Source organism: Haliaeetus leucocephalus, unplaced genomic scaffold (genome assembly GCF_000737465.1).
Source record: "Haliaeetus leucocephalus isolate CR32 unplaced genomic scaffold, Haliaeetus_leucocephalus-4.0 Scaffold819, whole genome shotgun sequence".
Lineage (NCBI taxonomy): Eukaryota > Metazoa > Chordata > Aves > Accipitriformes > Accipitridae > Haliaeetus > Haliaeetus leucocephalus.
In genome coordinates, this window is record NW_010973255.1 from 682,275 (window position 1) to 704,278 (window position 22,004).

The 22,004-nt window shown below is 36.4% G+C and overlaps 1 protein-coding gene across 3 annotated transcripts in view; it reads right to left on the reverse strand.

Moving 5' to 3' along the window:
• Positions 1–22,004, reverse strand: part of ZDHHC14 (zinc finger, DHHC-type containing 14) — a 113,488-nt gene that overhangs the window by 15,137 nt on the left and 76,347 nt on the right. For all 3 annotated transcript variants that reach the window (XM_010581851.1, XM_010581850.1, XM_010581849.1), the window contains exons 3-6: positions 21,640–21,798; positions 9,255–9,392; positions 5,215–5,263; positions 390–492 (exon numbers count right to left, since the gene is read on the reverse strand). In XM_010581851.1, coding sequence (XP_010580153.1) covers positions 390–492; positions 5,215–5,263; positions 9,255–9,392; positions 21,640–21,798 — 449 coding nt within the window. The remainder of the gene's footprint in view (positions 1–389; positions 493–5,214; positions 5,264–9,254; positions 9,393–21,639; positions 21,799–22,004) is intronic.

Consider the following 22,004-nt stretch of genomic DNA (forward strand, 5'->3'; position numbering starts at 1 on the left):
TTTACAGTAAGCAATTTTTGAGTCAAAGAATATTTAGGACTCCCAGTGAAAAACAGATACTGAAAATTATTTAGTAATTTTTCTACTGTATAAAATACACTTGTTTTTTTGTCTCTCCTCTTCTACATTTTCCTATTTCAAGACACTGGTCCTGTGGGTGTAAATCATAATGGACACACTATGTAACAGCACATCTACAAGCCACAACAAATATAGTCCAAAAGATCTCTTCTGATATTTTAAATCAAGCATGATCAGGTTACTTCCTTCTTTCCTACTGAGGCATTCACAAAATTATGCAGGCAGGTATGACTTCTCTCAGAATAACAGAGAAAAACCTCCTCATTACTATTTAGAAACATATATGTAGAAATACACTATGAACTTACATCCTCATTTGTTGTTTGATTGGAGCTGATCAAATACGTGTGAAAACCTGAGAGGCCAACAATGGACCATACCGAGAAAAAACACACCACAGCTTCCAGCACAGTAACTGAAAGTCAAGGAAATATATGCAAATGGAAAAAAAAAATATATCCCATAACAAGTAGTTATAATCACAAAATTCAGGGTTGTCAGCTTACGGTCCACAAGTCCCTTGAGATCTTTGGGGTACTTCAAAGGGGTCAGCAAAAATTAAACTCAGAAAAGCAAGCCTCTTGTCAAGTAGGCTTTAGTGTACAGGCCACTGAATAGCATCTACAGTAGCAAATATTTAAGGGTCTGCAGATTGAAAAAGTCTAGAAACTACTGATGAGTGGTTCTGATCTTAATTGCTGAAATTCATATTTTCATGTTCACCCTGTAAAAGTCATCATGCTTGTATTAAGACAGGCAAATTGATAAGTAACAGTAAATAACAGTTCTGATGGGCTGAGGGGAAGATCAAACACAAGAGAGGTACCCCAAGGCTAGCTGAATAGCAAAGACTGAACAGATAAGTTTGTACAAATATTTAGTGCACAATGGGAGTCCTGAGCCAGGACTAAGGGTTCTAGATCTGTGCTTATACGTATAGCAACAACAACAACCGAGTAAACTGCATCTCAGTCATATGTTCTAACTGCTAGACACTCCTGTCTTTCTTCTGTTCCTGAAGTTAAGATGCTGATAGGGATCCTAACACTAGCAAAGTACACTAGTCCAGGTAAAAAATAAAGCCCACTTGCTCTCTCAAGTCCCTCTAATAACTGGATATATTCTACATTACAACTGTGGGGGTGCCTGAATGGCCCAGCCTTGGCAAATGGCCTAGATAACAACTCCTGTTAAGCCTGTGAGTGTAAATAGTTGGGGTGGGGTTGAATACTCAAAACTCAGCAGCATTTGCCCAAAACTTACCATGTGAAAGAGAAAGACTGTCAACTCCCAACTCACTGTGCTGCTATTAAACAGTAGCAGGAGGAGGCATCAGCCCGAATTGCAAGAAAATCACAAAAAATGGCAAAAGAGAACTTGAAGTAGGAACAGCAGCAGGCAAAACTTCGTTTGGTACAGCCACAAGACTCTGCTGGCATCTGCCTAGCCCAGTCAGAGCACCCTCCCTGTCAAATGCTGTTGGTAATGTGTATCCAGAGAGCAGACTGCCAGTACGGGGTCTGACATACAGGGACTTGCACCTGAGGTACACGTATGTGAGCTCATGGGGTGCTTTTTCACCTGTGTATTGTAGGGAGCAGCACAGGTACACATAAAGCAAGAGCACCCACACCTCCAAGAGGGTAGCGACAGTTGTGCATATGCACGCGTGTGCGCACCACTAGAACTGTTCAAACTGCCTGTGTTTTCACTCCTTAGAAACTGCATAACCCAAATGTCATAAAGCAGTAACCAGGGTTTAAAAGTGAGATTGGTATACTAGGAAAGTCAGTCAGCACTCAGTGTTGCATAGTTACTACAGTTTACATCATTTCTTTACCTCTAAAGGAGTCATCATCTCAGAAATAAGACAATAAAGCTGCTTCTAAACTTTATATAACCAAGCATAAAGAGCAACTTTCTACAGAAGGCTTTCTGCCATAGTTTTTTATTTACACACAATAGCCATGGACTCAGAATACATCTGCTTTGAGAATGATATTTACTACAACACTTCAATAGTGAATTTTTTTTAGAGAATGTGAATCAACATCAGAAAAGGCTTTGGTTCCTAGAAAAACAGATAGAACAAAACAGTAGGAACAAGAAAATGGGAAAAGAATAGGATAAAAATTATCTGTATATTAACCATATATCAACCTTTAGTGAAGTCAGTTTCCAAGACAACATCAACTCAAAATATTCCAGAACAAGGACAGAGCCTTAAAACATACAAAAACATCCTTATTGCTGAACCTGCCAATAGAAGAGAAATATGACAGCTCCTCACCATTATACAGACACACAGACTGGAAAAATGCATGAATGGATGTAAGTATTTGCAATAAATGATCCTAATATTAGTTAACAGTGAAGAGTTTTGTATTGCAGGTCTGCTTTCACCTAATGAATTGGGAAATACCTGAACTGTCTGTATAACTTCCTCTAGAATCTACTTCACTCAGAGTGGTTTAAAAGCCAGAAAAAAGCCATTTGCATTCTGAGCAAATCTGCCTCAAAAGCAGCAGGATGACCAAAGTGCATTGCTGAGCAGCATGTTCACTACTCTCTCCCTCTCATCTCTTCCTCAAACTATGTGGAGTCAAACCAACACAAGATAGGAATTCAGTCTCAGCTGACTGTGCAACAGCCACAACTAAAGCAAGGAGAATGAGGGAGAATGGATAAGGAAGTAGACTCTTGTTATCAGAGGGTTCAGAAAGGTGTAAGAGAAGGGAACAGCCCAAACACAAACTGGGCTTTGAGAGGGTAGAAACCATAAGGAAGGCTGTAGATGAGCAGTGTTGGGTAGAGTCTATACACCAAGACTAATAGGAAGAATCACCAGATCAGAAAAGGGGAACCTTAGAGGGAGAAGGGCTCCCTGCAACCTCATCAGATGACAGAGCACACCACTAACAGGATGTTCCTTGCCATGATTACACTCAAAAGAGTCCTGAAAAGTGAGTTTCTCCCCCCCCCGCGTAATTCCTACCGACAAAAAAAGGGCATTTCTTTCAGTTCAAGACCTCTTTTGGTTCCCCACTGAAAGGGACTTCTTTCCCCAAGAAAGAGACTTCTTTTGGTTCTCCAAGATCCAAAAAGACCTCTAGAACAGCAGGGGTGGTTTATGTTAGATTAACATGACTCCATAAATTAAACATGAGTCCATTAATGAAAAGCCAAACACAAAAAATTCTCAATATAAAATATAACCTACTAGCATAATATGGTATAACACTCCCCTGGTATCTCACAGGGGGTTATTAGCAAGATAGAAATGGCCATGTTCTCTGTGCCTGAATTGACTGGCTTGCTCCAAAGTAGCATTCCCAATACTATTTGGACAATTTAATTTTTTACTGTCAGGAACTGTAGCCAAGCTATTAAATTGTCCAACTTATCACAATCAAACCAGGCCATTTCTACAAGATGCACTACTGAGCCTTTCAAAGCAGCACATCTCTGAATACAAATTATGAATAAGCAGCCCATTGTTCCTGTACAAGGATCCTCAAATGCATAATCAATTACCTTTTGATTTAAAGACAATTGAAAGCTATTCTCAGTTTGAAAATAGTTTGAAAGAATGATTTTTTGTAAGAAGTGACTGTAATTGTTTTAATTGGAAGCTATTGTTTCGCTATTTAGAACTGTTTGTTTGTGCTTTGTAAAATTATTTGTAAAAAAAAACCTGAACAGTGGCTTTGTTTAAAAAGGGAGTTTACAGCTCAGTGACTCTACCTGATGAAAACACACACACACACACACAAAATTGTATCTGCAGAATTTAGAGAATTTGACAGTTGGGAAAAACTACTTGGAAAGAGAGGTCTGTCCTTATGCACGACTATGAATGACAGAGTTTTTGCTTCCTACTCTTCTGTGGAAAAGAGCAAACTGTGTGAGGCACAATGGACAAAAGACTTTTCCTCGGCACAAGTATGAGAAAGAATTTTTTTTTATAGTATCTTTGTGAGAGGTGCAAACTGTTTACTGAGACACAAACCATTCAAAATGTACACATAAGGAGTGGGAAGCTTACAGTCCATACAGAAATGTAAGGGAGAAACTAAACAGTAGTTATGTCAGCTTCACATTATGTTAGCTGCTTTCAGACAGAAGGAGCCTTTTCCATTCTCACCAAGCTGTAAACATACAGAAAGCTGCCGTGAAGTGATAAAAAGAACATGGAGTATTTACAGAATAGAACCACAGAATGGTTTGGGTCAGAAGGGACCTTTAAAGATCACCTAGTTCCAACTCCCCTGCCATGGGCAGGGACACCTTCCACTAGACCAGGTTGCTCAAAGCCCCATCCAACCTGGCCTTGAACACTGCCAGGGATGGGGCATCCACAGCTTCTCTGGGCAACCTCTTCCAGTGTCTCACCACTCTCACTGTAAAAATTTTCTTCAGCCAACCTAAATCTACCCTCTTTCAGTTTAAAAACATTGTCTCTCGTTCTGTCACTACAGGCCCTGCTGAAAAGTCTATGTGTTTCTTATGAGCCCCCTTTATATATCAAAAGACCATAATGAAATCTCCCCAGACTCTTCTCCAGGCTGAACAATAGTAGTCCCTGTGTATGCATGTGTATACTTCTAAGTAACTTAACAGAAGTTGATACTTGAAAATAACTTCTCTAAAAACAGTAAATCAACATAAGAATACATTCAGGAATTGAACTCTTCAGGGACAGCTTATCGTTTCAGTTGTTCCACAATCTACTTTTTCTATTCTGACAAGAATCAGCCATTTTGGATGCTTTCTGTTGTAAAAGCAGAAGAATTACTGAATATTTTTAATGAAACCACAGCATGAGTATAGTGTGAGATATATTTAAGAATTCCATCACAAATATATGGAGCATATTTCCATCACACATAGAAACTACAGACCTTTGTCAAGAGTACTACTCTGCAAAAGATGAAGAATAAAAACCACCCCAGGCTATAGTCTCTTTCCTACCTCCAACATGTGGTGAGAAATCCTATTGTGCAGGAAGTGATGAAATCATTAACTGATAAAGTCCCAAATGCACATATCCAACAATAGCAAGAAAACAAGCAAAAACACATCTCAGATGTTATTTTGCAACAAGATCTACAATTTGTTTCAGTGAAAGGATATCTTGCAGGACTGTCCTTCAGGGCATTGAGGAACCCTGTTTGTTGAGAACCTGTAGAAATAGAACCCAAAATTACCAGCCGAGTAAGAAATTGGACTACAAGCTGTTTTCACTATAGTTAACACAATTAATATTTGAAGATCAACCAAATAATCATAGAATAGTTTTACTAATATGAATCTGAGAATATGTTGCTCAGCAGCAACAACATGGAAAAAACTTTGGGTAAGTTATCAGGTCTAACATCTGCAGGATATTTTCTCAGTCATACCAAATTGATACATGCATACTTTCCCATGAACAAGATTTCTGATCATCCCTGTTCTTTTCAGACCTAATATGGAAACTAAAAATTATAAGCTACTTTTTTGTTTTGAAATACTATTTTTCAAAGTAACTCTTTGACTTGGAAAATTTATTCTATAAACCCAGATTCTGAACTTTCCCTCCTTTGTTCTGGAAGCAGCCAAAGTTGTCTAGACTGTAATCCTGCTCCTATTGCACCTGCACAGAAGGTTTTTCTACTAGGTGCTTGTTGCCTCTAGGCAAGTAAGAGAATATCTACTACTGAAAAGCGCTCAAGAGCAGCATGATCCAATGAACTAGAGATACAGAAGCATCCACTTGGGTTCCACAACCATGAAATATTAATCAAAAAGGGTAATTTGACAATTTGCTGATTGCAACAAAAGAATTAGTTTGTAGAAACTGACTTAATGTCATATAGCTATAGGCAATTAGTTTGCATTTTACTGTATAACTTAAGTGATTTAAATGCCATCAGACTGAAATTAGCAAAAATTTTCCTCTTAGCTGAATTCATCTGAAGATTTTTATGAAGAAAGAGGAATCTTGTCTTTAAAACAAATAAGAAAAAAAAATATATGTGTGCGCATATACACATATATATTCTCTAGACCTGCCTGGTCAATTTTACTGTTTGCCATTAAAAAGGGAAAGTTACTTACCTTGTATTTCTGACCCTTTTCAGACTCTTATAACTGGTTCTTAGCCTCATGACACAAAACTAATGGAACTTCCCCTACCTTCTTACTATTTTTAGGATCCTTAATGGCAATGGCAGCAGGTAGGTGTGATCTCTATTCCCTACTGCTGGTCATACTTTTCCAAGCAGTTCCCAATACATCAGAAGGGGAAGGCTCCTCACTGCAACAAACAGTTAAAATACTGATGCCTCAAACAGAGCTGAGCAACTGTGAAGACAGACACTACTACTGAAAAAGTGTTCAGCTTGGGGAGATGGAAGGAAATCTTGCAAGACAAGACCTTTAAAGTATCTGATTTACAAATTCATTTTACCATCTTCAGTAATACCATGTGCACATATTCATAATCCTGAAAAGGGCAAATTTCTAGTGAATGCCTCAGAAAGCCACAGAAAAAAAAAAGTTAAGATGTATCTCATAACTCATCACTACTTAGGCCCACCAAAATTATAAAAATGCCAGCTGGCAAGATGTATTAAAAAAGACACAAATTTCCAAAATTTGTCTAAATCAAGAGACATTTAAAAAAACAAAACCAAAATAGGTTTCCTATGTAATCAACAATGTCAGAGAAGGAACTTCCCTATGAGGATGAACCAAAAGGGATTTTTTTTTTTTTTTTTTTTTAACGTCAATGCCTACAAATTGCTCTAAATATCCCCCAGTCCTTCCTAAAAGAATATTGTCAGAAGACATTCAGTCTAACACAGGGCATCTAGAATAAAGTGTTGCTGAAGGTAATCCTCCTAGGATTATCTTCAGAAAAGCTAAGAACAGGATTTGACTAAGTCAGCAGGACTTCCTCTAGAATCAAGAATTTTGCCAGGACTTATGGAACCACATATGGATGACTGATATGAAATACATAAGGAAGATCATAGACCCAGGTCTAAAAACTGGGACTTAATTCAGACACACTAACACGCTTCACTCTATGCCAAGCGCAAAGGTTCAGATTAAGTAACTGAGAATCCTGCTTACTGGTTAGCTGAAGAATGGCAGGACTGCAAAACAGAATAAAAATAGTTGAGTAACTATTAGAAAGGTAGATATGAGGACTTCTAGAAGCACGGTAGGCACAGAGAGAGTGGAGTGATTGATATAAGAAAACCTTATTTGTAAAGAACGCTTTTTTGGACACAGTCAAGAATATGGTAGATAAATTTGAAAGCTGGGCTTGAAGCTCAAATGTAGTAAATAAACATTGAGGAACTAATCACAATTCATACCTGCTCCCATTGCCTTTGAGGACCAACCAATCTTTAGAACTAAAGAGTTTTTTCCTGTCTCATCCAAGGTAGATAAACCTCCACAGTGAGAACATTCTACAGCTGATATACTTAGACAATTCAGCATTTAACATTTCCTATACATTATCTGTAACACCTACACAATACTAAAGTGCTTCTCAACCACATAGAGGCACAATTAATTTCTCTGCTCTTTGTCTAATTCATACTTAGAATTAGGCATGGACACTTTAAAGTCCACTGGATAAATCTACTTGACATACAGAATGCGAAATAGTGGCATAATATTATTTTTCAGCATATGAATTACCAAAGAAAAAAAAGCACTGTAGTCTTTGTGAAATAAAGGTAGGCTAGCTTCAAAAGTAGCTTTACATTGTCAGACTGGTAATGTTTTCAACTACTGAATTCTAGCAAAGTAAGATGACAGAAAAAAACCCATGCTTCCTTCTTCTTAAATGTCAAAAGTGTGCATGTGTAAGCCCACATAAATGTAAAGGATTTAACTATTAATGGAAAGTGTTCTTTTTGCGATAATTACATTTCCCTTTTTAAACAATATGTACATCTTATCTCTGCTCTTTCAACAGGTATAAGAAATGCTGTATCTGGCAGTGAGAACAGCTTGTTGATCCAGACTCCCTCAAAATTAGGTGCCCCTAGTTCTAGCTTATGTGCTAGATTTCTGAGCTAAAGGAGAGCCGCTCAGTGCTCGTATCCCTCTCTTTTGTGAGGCACAAATAACAGCAGGAGTTCTGCTTTTTAAAATACAAATTTTCCCTGCACAGTATAAGCAATTTAGGAAACTGAGCACAATCTGGCATATTTTTCAGTAAAACATTCTCTAAATATTGCCGTTATCAAGTTAGCTTTATAAACGTGTTATAAACTGAAATTATTACTTCTATCAGGTTTCCTTTTTAATACAGAATACAAAGAAATAAAAAGATCACATTTCCAAAATGATTAAAGAAATACTCTTCAAGGCAATAGCCTATATAATTAGTGAAAAGATAGAAGAGTCTTAAGCTTCTGAGTGATAGTGGGTTAAAAAACCCACACAACATACAAAAGATCTTTAAAGACAAGTCATATAACCTATCATCATAAATTAGAACATCATCATGATATAGAAGCTACCAAAATTTGCTAGGTGTGTGGAAAAAAAGACAGTACCCAAAAGAGTGTTGACCTCAAACCCAATCCAGAATACAAATAAAAATCAATCTCAAGCTCATGAATATTCATCTTCCTATAGCTTATCTGATTCACTCCATTATGAATTGGTTATTCTCACAATGTCTATGCAAATGAAAGTAACTTGTGTTTAAAAATAGGGTAGAGAAAGATGTAAAACTAAACAGCAAACAACAAAAAGCGTAAAATAGCTCCAACCTATTTCCTAGTAATTTACCTGTTTTGATGGCAAGTGACCCATGCTTACAGTTAAAAAAGCACACAAAAGTTCTTTGGGAAAATGAGACTATCTGTATACTTAGACATGCAGTATGTGTGCTGCTTTTCCAATAAATCATCCATAAAAGGACAAAAAAATTAAGAAAATTAACACTGTATTAAGATAAAGCCAGCACTAGGTCAATGACTACCATGACCAGGGTCTACTACAGACCAGAATGGTACTCACTGGGATTGTGAAGCTTCAGAGAAAAGGCAAATAAATAAATAAATAAATAAATAAACCCTGAATGATCAAAAGATTAACTTAAAAATAAAAAACTCAAGCAAATGGTTACATACGTAATCTGATTTCACCAGCATACTTACGAAGGATGACGTGGGTGATAACGAATGCAAATATAAAGACTGTCAGAAAGGACAGAGATAAAATAAACATATAAAAAAATCTGTAGTTTCTTTTCCCCACACAGTTGCCTACCCAGGGACAGTGGTGATCAAACCGTTCTGAAATGAGAGGCAGAAGAAAAAAAAATGGAAAACAATTAATAAAATGCTGTTTATTTGAAAAAAAGCTCTCTGAATACTATATTAAAACTCATGATTTAACTGGCATTTGCAAATTAGCCACAGAGAAATTCTTATTTAGAGAGGAAAAAATAGAAAAGAAAAAAAAGGAGTACTTTAATGAAACCTTACAGCTTTTAAAGAAATCAAAGGATGACTGAGGTGAACTCCTCTTAAACTAACAGCATTATTGTGATAAATCATGCAGTCAGACCAATAAGCATGTATTTATCCACTGTCACATGGAATGGTACCACCTCAATTGTATTTTATTTTTTCAATATAAGGTTTTTTTTCTTCCAGTGACTCTTACACTAAAAACTGGTGGGTTTGATGTTGTTTTATTTATGTCTGTGTCATGACTACACCTCTGACTTATGTCTACTATCATCTCATCCGTCCATTATGGTACATGAAATATTTACACGCTCTCACTTCCTTTTATTGCTTCACTCAAAATATTCTCCGTTCCAGACCACCTATTTTTCCACTTAAGAGTTGACACTGCCATACAAAATCATTAAAAATAGCAAAATCCTTCAAATAAACCATTTTTCAAATGTTAAAATTCAGACAATCTTGTAAAATTTGCTTATGCTTCTTCTGGTTTTAGGGTTGGGTTTTTTTTTTTAATAATATATTCAATCTTGCAGGAATTTATTGTAAGCCACATGGTATAAAAATTGGTAGATGTCATCTGAATGCCCTGTTACCCTTTGCAGTATAGGCTCCCTCTTCTTTTTACTAAACCAAACCTTCTCCCTTTATTTCCCCGAGAGTTTAACTCATTCAAGAGATAGGAAGGAAAAGGCCAGGGCGGGTCAGAAACAAGTGTCCCCAACATGGGGGAAATGCTCCAGTGCTGGAAAGCAGCATAGGGAACAGTTCGCTCTGTTTCTCCCCAGGCAGTCTGGACCTCCCATTCCCCTCCCAGTATGCCGGGTAATGGAAACAGAGTGGTTGTCAGGAAACAAACTGGCATTTCCGAACTTTGCTTTGGAGAGATTATACTGACAGAATTTAAAATTTTCTAATCAAATCCAAGATCGTAACATAAGACAGATGCTCTCATGCTGACTCTCTCTCATTCTCTGACCCTTGTCCAAATCCTGTTTTGTTTTCTGTGACTTTTATGCACCCATTGACGTACAATATCAAACTATTTGTAATTCCACAGGAAAGGCGAGCTATAAATTTGAAGTCCTTAAGCCCTATGTTAAAAAGGCACATCTGTCCAAGCACACCAGTTTATTTTAGCTATGGCTTTATGTAAAAGACCCACATTAGAGGTTTTCCTTGAAGGATGTATTTAGTATTACCTTCATTTAAAAAAAATAAAAAAGTCGAAACAACATTCACAACAGATTTCTGAGTTCACCAGACTTCCAGGGTTTTTTTTAAATGGTTTTGCATGACAGCTGTTTGGACCACATGTTTCTGCCATAAATCTGTTTCAAATTCCAATGGGGCTATTCAAGGTGAAGTTACTGAACTTTCTTAAGATAAGGCTTCAGAAATACTTTGATTTAGTGAGTACTGCTACAAATACCAAGAACTAAACACTCTGGTATCTAAAAGGGTAGGCAATACTACCTTCATTCAGTGCAATACAGTTGTATTCCCAAAATAAGTTCACATTGCATATGAACAGTGCTTATTTTTACATTTGTGTTTCTGAATGAGTCCTTATGTTCTGATGAGCATTTTACTTCATTTAATGGGTACCTAATACAACACATGAGCAAATAATAACACAAAGAAAAAAACAGTTACGGAGCCTTTTGAAGAGCATAATCCTAGGGTACTTTTGTACCCTACTGCTTCAGGAAAAAAAAGAAAAATCATGATATGTCTTTCACAGATGAATCCTGTATATACATATTCAATTCATTCTCTTCTATGCTGACACAGTAGAAATCAACAAATTATATTGACATAAAGCTCAGTTTCTAGCCATGAAACAATATTTAGATATACGTAGACACCTATTTGATAGATTCAGATAAATGCTGAAAAACATAACAACACACACATACACACACGCTCCTATCTATAAGCACACATACATATATATACACACATATATATTCCTTACTAAAGAGTGACTTGATTTTTAACCTACTTGTCATTCCTCTCCAATTTCTGTCTTCAAACTTTCTTGGCAAACTGAAAGGCTCTGCTTTCTCAATAAATACCTTGCCAATTATTGCGAAGCTAAGTAACTATCCAAGATGTTTGTAAAGCAGATATGGACACAAGTGGCTAGTTGGATATGAAAAACACTGCTACAGTGTTAAATCTGAATCAACTCAAATGAAAAAGGAGAAGTATTGAAGGGTTTACATGAATGTTATGAATGAATAAACTGGGCCTCATTTCTCTCAGTCATAAAATAGAAAGGCATGTGACATTTATGCTATATGCCACAAAACAGTATATTAAAAAGCAAGAGATTATTCTACTCAGCAGAGCACAAATATGTAAATCCAAGTTAAAGATAATAGCCTTTACAGCTTGTGAGCTGCTCTGCTTAGCTGTTAATGCAAGAGAAAACAGCCAATCCTGGCAAAATGAACAGACGCATACTAAGCGGAAATTTCTAATGCTGTTAAGAAATATAAACTCTCTTAAATCTACAGCTGTTTCTTCTTCTTACAAAAAGACATGGTTTAATAAGTATTAATGAAGAAATAACACAGTATCTTAAGGTTCACCTCTGGCACTCCAGATGTCTGCAAACTGAACAACCAACTTGGCTTGGACAATGTTGGCAGCAAAATTAAGATTTACCTCCACTGAGAAATTAAAAACTACCGATGCTGAAAAAAACTAGGAATTCTGGCCCTCGTAAACTTAAAATGCAGAGCAAATACAAATGCAACTGATTGTTATGAAGAATAACAGACTGTTTAGAGGTCATGGCTGTTCTGGTTTAAATTTATAGGGTATAGTTAATGTGCTGCTGTATTCGATCATACATTTGTGACAAGGTTAATGTAAAAATATTTGAGGCAAATGAAGAGAATCAAAACATTGCTAATACAAACTCTTGTTAATAAAGTGTATTAGAACTCCTAATGAGGGAGGAAGAAAGCTGCAAGGGCTGAAAAGTTTGTCTATAGAAGCATCCCACGGAGAAAAAAGTTGTGATAGATCATCCTCCTTGCACTTAATTTTAAGCAAAAGCAGCAAGGTATTTGCCTTCAGGATGTGGAATGACATTGCAGTCATACCTACCTAATCGAGAACTACTGCTAAAACAGATGGCCCAGCTTCTCCCCTTTTAGCAGTCCTGTGAACCATCTCCTGCCTGTGTGTTTATGGCTCTCCATCCTTAGGCCAAGCCTGGTGTTCATTTTACCCTGTGGGGAGCTGGTTGACAGAGCCAGATGAACTTAAATCTATGGGTAAAGTTCTGTTGCCTAGCTCCCCAGACCAGCTCATCACAGTATCAAACACCAAAGTTGGCCCAAGTGAAGCAGTGAGAACAGACTGCCAGAGAAGGGATGAAATGACCCTTTCAGAAGAAGCTAAGTGTTAATTCAGCTTAGCTGTAGCACCAACCTTACTACAGGTTAACACTTACCAGGACTGCAGGAGAAATCCAGTTTTGATTAATTTTTCAGGGTCTGAGAACAAAAGCTGAAGAAAATAAAGGAGACCAAGAAGATGTGTGAACACTTCATAAGGTGAGGTGTCAATGGAAAGAGGAGATGGGTAAATGGAGACCAAAAACGCTGCTCTAAAGACCACAAAAAACCAAAGAGGTAAGAAACCTCAAGAGCTGTCACAGTAAACCTGCAACAGTGACTTTATTTTCCTAGTCTTTCCCAAGTGATCAGCAGCTTCAAATTTGGATAATAACTTCTGAGATAGCCAGCACCACTATAACCAAATCCTAAGAGTGAGGCTTCACAAGGTAACTAAGCCAATCTAAAAGCTTAGCAGCAGTGAAAAAGTGCCTGATGAGTCAGGTCAGTTCCCTGAACTGGCAGGAAAGAAAAAATGGAATTATTTTGTTCATTGCTTAGTGAGAAAAACTGACTTACCAATGGCTGCATGTTACTAAGGGCTGTGTGAACAGGCACAAAGGAGAGAATCACACAAGTGGGGGGGAAAAAAAAAAAAAAAAAAAAGAGAGGATGAAGTTCAGATACTGTCCCTTTGGAAGCAGCAAGCTGTCAGCATGACTCAGTGCTCTCATTAACACTCGCCTAATAATATATGCTAACTGGATGACAGAAGAACATACAAATTATGTCATACTTCTAGACATCTCTCAGTTTTTACCTTCCCTGAAACATTTACATTTGAAAAGTTGCTTAAGAAACATTAACTGCTGGATATCTCAGATAAAAACAAAACTGAGAACGCTTCCCATTTTAATAAGCAACAGTCTTATACATGGAGAGTGTTTCCTTCAGAAGCCACACCAAAGCATGTTCCTTGCTGCTCAGAACCAAAGACTCAAGTCTCTACTTTTCCACAGCACAGCATGTAGACTCTTAAATCCTTAAAATTTGTTCAGCTTCCATTTTTCAATCACTACACTCTGGAAACCACATACAAAATGACCCCAATGCTTTCCTTCCTCTTTCAAAACTTTTAATAAAAGCTTCATAAATTTACAAGGAACAAAAAAAAGCATTTTTACATGGAACATTTGTAGGCCAGCTTGGCCCTTCAGTTTGCAGCTTTTCTCATCTGTTCACATTGTGATCTCAGAAATATTTATTATTATTTATGAACTGCTTCCTTTTTCCTTTGCTCAACTGGATCACTGCACACCAACATACATTTTCTAAAGCTTAATATGAAGGCAGGTCTCAAAGACAAAAAAGTCTACAGGTGCAAAAATATCTAGGTCGCATTACTAGGGGATTCCAATAAGCACAAGTTAGAATTTACTTGCTAGTTCTTCCATCCCATTCAAGTAAAGCATTGTAAGGTAAAGACACAAACCTAAAGGCATTAATTGTATGTTACCATCTTTATTTAACACATGCAAACACGCATCCAGGACTAGGAAGAGTCAACAGCCTGGTATTGACAACTTGCCTCAGTCAAAAAAATCACATTACAACTCAACCAACTGGGCCAGCATTACTCAAAATTACTTTTGATAGTAGCAGTACAACATAGGACTACAAAGTCCATTGTCGTGGATGGACACTGAGCAATTATGTAGAGATACCGACACATCTGCACATATTTATAATGATGACAATTACAGCTTTTTGTAGGACTATGATGTCATGATATGACCACATCTACTCAGGCTTCTTGACTTGATATTTTGTACGACAAATGGTACTTTCAGAATTTGGTTGCTCTTGAAACGTTTATGAAAAGAAATGAGGTTTTTAAAAGTCCATAAAAGGAATACTTTTTATTATAAAAAGTATTTATTTTCTTCTAAGATACAGCAGTCCAATCCCGTACACAAAAAGCAAATATAACTGTGGCATTAAATCCTTTACAATCAGTTCAGAATGTCTGATAATTTAACATAATTAATAAAAAAAATCTTGTATCTGATATTCATAGCATATTCATAAAAACTATCCTTAGTTCAGATGTTCAGTTCCACTGACTGAATTCATCACTCCTAAGAAAATTGTTTATTTAATAATATTAAAAAAACCCCACTGATGGGACTTGCCATCAATTGGCAACAGCAATCAAATAAATACATGGAACAATTTAACTTACACAACATTCACCTGTGTGACAGTCATTCCCCCAACAATGCCTTTGCTGTTACTTTTGTGGAATGAAATCAGAGTAGAAATTTATGTGAAAAAAATGGTGAATAACAAAAGATCAATTGCAAGTTACATTTATATGCATGCTGATGTTATTTTAGAACATCTGTTATGGACAATACACAATGGATCCTTTAAATCACTGAGCTTCAGTACTTTTGTACTCTGATCCCAAATCAAAACACCCCAAAAAAACCAAATGGAACAGAAAGAGCTGTCTAGCCTCAAGTTTACATTTGGGAAATACTCACCAAAGGTTTACTCTAGATTACATTCTGGACACTAATTTCTACAAAGTGATACAAACTGAAACAGCAATGCAACACTGGGAAAGATGGGCCTCTATTAATGAAATTAATTAATAATGTGCATGGATATCTATGACAAAAAGTCTATCAGAAACACAAACACATGGGCTACTCAACAAATACTTCGCTCCCACAATTGTTTAAATACTGTCTCAGACAGCTAAGCTATTCGGGTGTTTTTTTTTAAAGAAAATCAGTTGCAATGTCAACTTTTTCCATGCTAATCAACTTCAATAGTGTCAGACTAATGTTACTCAAAAAGAAAATAAATATGCTTAATTTTTTAAATAAAAATAGCAATTGATTTCTTAGGAAAATATACAGCTATTGCCCTAGGATAGCTCATAGTAATTAAACTATATTGTCACATAGCTCACTTCACTGCTACCTGCAATAATAAATGTTGACTAATTAACAACAAGCCCCTTTGACTGCATGCACATTAATGGTGGCATTTTAAAGGCAGCAGCAGTTTAGAATGACTGTTCTTTGATAGGTACAAAGAGTGCACAGCAAAGGACCTCATTGCTTAACAATCTCTCCTTACATACCTATTCTTGCCAATACAGTACCTTCACACACTGGAAACCAAACAAGTGCCAGATACACACCCAACCACAGAGGAAGAGTTAAAAACCCCAACTTGTCCCTAAGGGAAGCGTAATAATCCTTACCAGGTATCAGCATCCACAGAGTTCATGGATTTGTTCCTCTCTTTTCTACATGAAAGCACATTTTTTACACACTTCTGTTGCTACCTTGTATCTGCCTTTGAATTCCTTAACCATCTTTCAAATTGTTATTGCACTAAATGTAAATATTTGTTTATTTTCTTAGGTTCCTAATATTTTTTTTTCCCCTGGTAATTTCTCTCTTTAATTTTTACTCTGACATCTGAGGTTTACCACATCATTTACACAGTTGGGTATTAAGATCATCTCTGCTTTTTTTATATGCAGACCAATACATAAGCCACAACCTCTCTCTGAAGTAACCCATAAATACTATTATCTTTTTTAAAGAGACTTTGCCATATTTCCCAGGGCTTTGGCTTAGACTTAAAAACTGACACACATGCCATGCTCCCTGAATTTCTAAAGTACATCTAGTATATATATAGCACAATCATAAACAAATAATATATCACTTCTCTAAGTGCTGGTGTGTACCCTGGCAGCTTCTTGAGTGCCCCAAAAAGGTAGCACAAACAAGAAGAACCAAAGCCATTTCTCACATGTAAGAACTAGGAAGAGAAGAGGAGAGAAAAGACAGGAGAGAAAAGAGGACATAGCAGCCAACTTTGTAGTTTTAACTGTTCAGCTAGAGAGTCACTTCAAGAGACCCAGAGCTAAGGTTTAACACATTCAAAAATCAGGCCCCAAAATGAAGTGAAAATTGTACTCCATTGCAGGAAATGCAGGGAAAGAAATAGGTAAAGCTCATGAAAATGAACTGAAAGCAAGAAGGGAGTTCATAGGGTAATGAAGGAGGAATGCTACAGAATGGAATTAAACCCAAGCAAAACAAAGTCCTGACATCAAACAAATCCACGCTGATTATAAAGGACCACAAAGTCCTTGGAAAATTACTCTCAGACACAGTGTCAGTGTTAAAAAACCAAACTGTTACAATGCCACCTCTCAGCCTGTTTTTGAAGTAATTTGTGTTCTCCAGGTTGGAAGGTGGTGGTATCTGGAGCGACTACAGGGAAAGGCTTCTCCCAGAACACACTGGTAATTCTCAATCTTTGTCTTACATTGCGTGTGTTATATGTGTGTTTTAATAATTAATTCCCCATTTTAAGAAAGTAAATTTACAGCACTGGTGCCTAGTCTGGAAAATTACTTTTAAAAACAATTATTTTATCCAAATTCTGCTGTTTGGCATACTGCTGGGTACATAACACATTGCATTTTCAAAACAATAAATTAATGTAGCCTGGTCAAGACCAAAAACAAAAGGCAATGCCTACAATTGCCTGGCAGAAGTGTTTTACAGAAGCAAAGATTTAAGCAGAAAGGGGGTGCCTATTAGCTTCTAATATAGCATAGTTTCTCTCAAAATCTTGACACTTGGTCTAATGTTTAGGATCTGTATAAAAGCAATCAGACTTACAAGTGAGAGGAATCCTATCTATCTCCTACTAAAACAGAAACATCGATAGAAAATGCCAGTGTGGTATGTGCACCTTCAGCACTACTGGCATCCTGGTTCCCCATCTCAAAAAGTTTTTATTAGGTACAAGGAAGGCCAACTAGGATCCATAAAGAGCTACTGAAAAAAAAGGGAAAACCTCCAGGGTTCAAGAAGGCCTGTGCTGAAAATTTCTGAGAGCGTGAGAATATTCAGCAGGAAGAATCCCCGTGTGGTCGCCCTCTTCTCCCATTCTTCCCCAGGGATCCACTCCGGCCATGGCGGGAAATGGGCTACTGCACGAACTGAAACTTTGGTCTAACTTAGAATACCATTCTCAGGTTCATCAGTGATTTCTGAAAAATCAAACTAAATGTTTCAAAGTTAAGTTCTGACATCCAGTTTGAAAAATTTGAGCTTTGAAACCTCTGTGGAAAAGAAAAAAAAAATCACTTGTTGAAAGAAACACAGTGGAACTGGAAAAGATAAGCTATCTTTATCCATCAGTCACACAGAAATTTACGATGTACAGATTCTGAAACAAATAAAAAGGCTATATTCTCTTAGATTAATATAAATGGTGGATCTCTTCTTCCACCATACTGGATTTTTGCCTTAATCTAAATCAGTTACTTTGCTTGATAAGCAAAACTGTAGCATGTGAATGCAAGGAAGGCTTTAGACATTTAGATTATTGGACTAAGTTGATTTACTGCTTGCTAATCATTATTCACTCTTTCTTGTTAGTTATTCAGTAGTATATTTAAATAAATTGTTTGGAAACAGTCAGGTCTTCTTGTTCAGCTTTTATTATAGAAATCAAATTAAACAAGACAAAAATTATTTATTAAAACCAAACAATAAAAGGATATTACACAGTTGATGTTGAAATGACCAAAAATAAATTTTAAAAAAGTCATTTGGTCATTTCATAAGAAAGCCCAACCACTGGCTTCTTACTAGCATCACACAGTGCAACCAAAACCTCTTGTCAAAACCCAGCAATAACTAGCTTGAGCTCAGAATTTATGCCTGCTGTGGTTATTCTTTTTTTTATTTAACCTTTATCTCTTGTATTTATGTTTACATTATTTTCAATTCATTTATAATTTTTAAGCAACATAATGGTACACAAAAAACCCTTGAGGGGATAATTTCCAACTGCCATTTGCAAAGGCAGTTAAAGAAAGCAAGTCAGGAATACACCCAAGATATTTCCCTCAGGGAACACTTATTCAACCAAATTTTTGAAGGTATTACATAAATGCAACCAACTACATCTATATGAAAATCCAGATTTTTTCCAGAGACTACTATGAAAATATTGTAAAGCTAAAGGAGTTTTAAGTATTATTATGGGTAGAACTCAAATTAGTTTGTTCGTTTTTTTTAAAACTATTTCTTCACATTTTTATCTAAATATACTACGTAGCCATTTATAAAAAAATCAGTGATGAAAATCAGAAACAAGATCAAGTAACAGATATGCCGATTAGACAACTAGAAAGTTAAGATTAATTCAAAAGAGGGAAAAAACCAACAATGAATAAATTTTTGTATGTACTTACACATTTAAAATGCTGCTAAGGATTCCTTACACAATGAAAAGCTTCAACAGAAAATACAGAATGAAAGAACCTCTCTTTCACACTGCATTCATTTGCCCAGTATCATAAAACACCTTTAGGTAAAAGTAGCATACTGTTTTTTCTGAGCAGTGAGTGTTGGTTTGAAGAAAGACTCCATTCCTGTATCACATAGTCTCTGTAGTTAGTTTATAACTACACAGCAAAAGCTTCAGGAAGTGTATGGTAAAAAGGAATGCATAGCTATATTGGTAGTGAGTTGCAATCGTGAGTTACGTAAATATCCATGTGTGTGTGAAATAGGAATATTTTTGCATTGGTTTAGTTACATCAGTGAGGAACTAGCAAATGATAGTGGCACAAGAACACTCATTGCTATTACAAGATTTATTCACAAACTAAAATTAAATAAAAGCACCATCGTATAGACAATCCTACCTTAAGAGTGGTGGTAAACTGCATAACATATTCTGATTAAGTGTACGCTCTTAGACTACCTAGTTTTCCACAAGTACATGAGCAATCCGATTCTCCTGACACCTATTTTTCACAGAAGATTAGTTGCAGGTACTTGCAGATTTCACTTTTTGCATTCAGTACACCTGAATATTTATATGCCAAATACCTATACCTAATCAGGAAACAAAAGTACTATGCAATGTACCCCGAAAAAGTCATAGATTATTGTAATTCCCATTATAAATGCTGAGGAGAAAAACCACAGGAAATTCATTCCAATAAATGGATGGAATTATTTTAAAACAACTAACTTCAAATTAAAAATTGTGCAAGAGGAAATTACAATGATCACACCTCTTTTATGAGCAGAAAAGACTAATCTTGGATACAATTATCACTTATATGAGCCATTTGCTCAGACTCTTTTCTGATATACATTCATAATAATTCAAATTTGTTGCTTCATTACAGGCATAATCAGAAGACAAAGATTAAGTTGTTTCCCTGCCATCACTAATTGTATGTTTCACAGAGTAGGTTGTCGAAATTTAGTATGAAAAGGACACCACTGGATTACAGAATAACCTGTAGAAAAATCCTTCATACCAGTTTATTAAAAAACCTGAAACATGGCTTTGAAATAAGCTTCAGGATGTGTGTGTGGGAGTTGCTCTTATTTATGCACTCTCAGTAAAGACAACAGCCTTTATCTTTTATTTACTGCACTGGTCAACAACCACATTTTCATATTATCAGGTTTGCTGAGCAATACCACAACACTGTAATGTCCAGGTTACACATTTGATACATTTTTCTGAAAATGTGTCAACTGCAATTCATAAACATCCCTACTTGCCAAGCTCAATAGCTTTTACAACACTTACAAAATTCTAACACATTAGAAAATCTTATTTACTGAAGGAACCATCTACAGATACCAATCAATTGTATAGGGCCAAAAGGCTAAACTTTTCACTCTGATGTAAGTGTAGTCCCTAAATGAATATCATCTAAACATGAAACTGTAATTCTTCCAGTGACTGCTTTATATCTAAAAATATCACTGCTGAATGCTGCAATTACATTTCTCAGCTGGAGACATCTTTCTACATTATTTTCTTGAATGCATAAGATCCAGGCTCAACAGTGTGCTAATCAGCTGCACTAAACTCTAAATGTGATCTAATTAACTAGAAACTACTCAGATTTGATTGGTGGGTTTTTTTGGTTTGCTTTTAAATCCAAGCATATCTTAATCACCTTGTCTGCCCTCCAAAGAAAACAGTCATGAAAAAAGACAAGATGTTCAGGGAAAAAAACCCCCTATCATTACAAAATACCCTTAGGACCTGACAACATCTACTTACTCTCAAAATAGCATGCTTGCCCAGTAATTTCTTATGGATTCTGACTTTAAAATTTCTAGTCTTAAAACTGTTCAAAGGTAAGAATCACCAACAGTATGTATTCTGGTCACAGTGCAAGCCCTAACCATTCGAACCATGTCTTACAGTTAGTCTGTAAGGAACTGGAGAAGCAGGTCCTTGCCCTCAGTTTAGTTTGGTGAAGGAAACAATTCTGAGACTCCCATAGAACTTGGTTCTCTGCACTGGAAAGTTCATCGCACATACTATGCAGCCCTATTCAAGTTGGGTGTGTTCTTTGTCTTGCAAAGCAGGTTAGGAAAGATGTATGCATCAGAAGATATTTTTCCTTCTTAGATTAGCAACAACTATCTGTTAGGCCAAATCTCCTCTTCTGCCTCCTCTAAAATTCTTAACATTTAACAGAGCCTGTAGGAAAGAAGGGTGAACGCAGCAAGTGACCTCATGAGTTATCTTGTCACTAACTGATTCTCTTCTCTCTTGTATCACAAGTATTCATAACAATATATAAGCTACTAAATTGAACATATGCCATGTCTTTTTTTACTCACCTACGCAGTTATCACAAAGGCTGCAATGTGAGGCACGAGGTGGGCGGAAAATCTTGCAAGTAAAACAGTATTTTAATTTCACTGTCTGTCCATTGATGATCACTTCTTTTGTTCTGGGAGGGGGACGGTATCCTCCTGAACTGGAGCCATTTGCAATATCTAAACATGGAAATACAACGCATTAAATTTTTCACGTGAGCTATGGAGTATGCACAGAACTGTCCTTGATAGCAATCTATAGCAAGTTTCAAATTTATATTAACACACTTAAAATAAACAATTTTTTCCCTTCTCATTTTTCTAAAATAAGATGTAGCAAAGATAATAAATTACAAATAGCATCCATAGCCAATCAATTTGAGTTA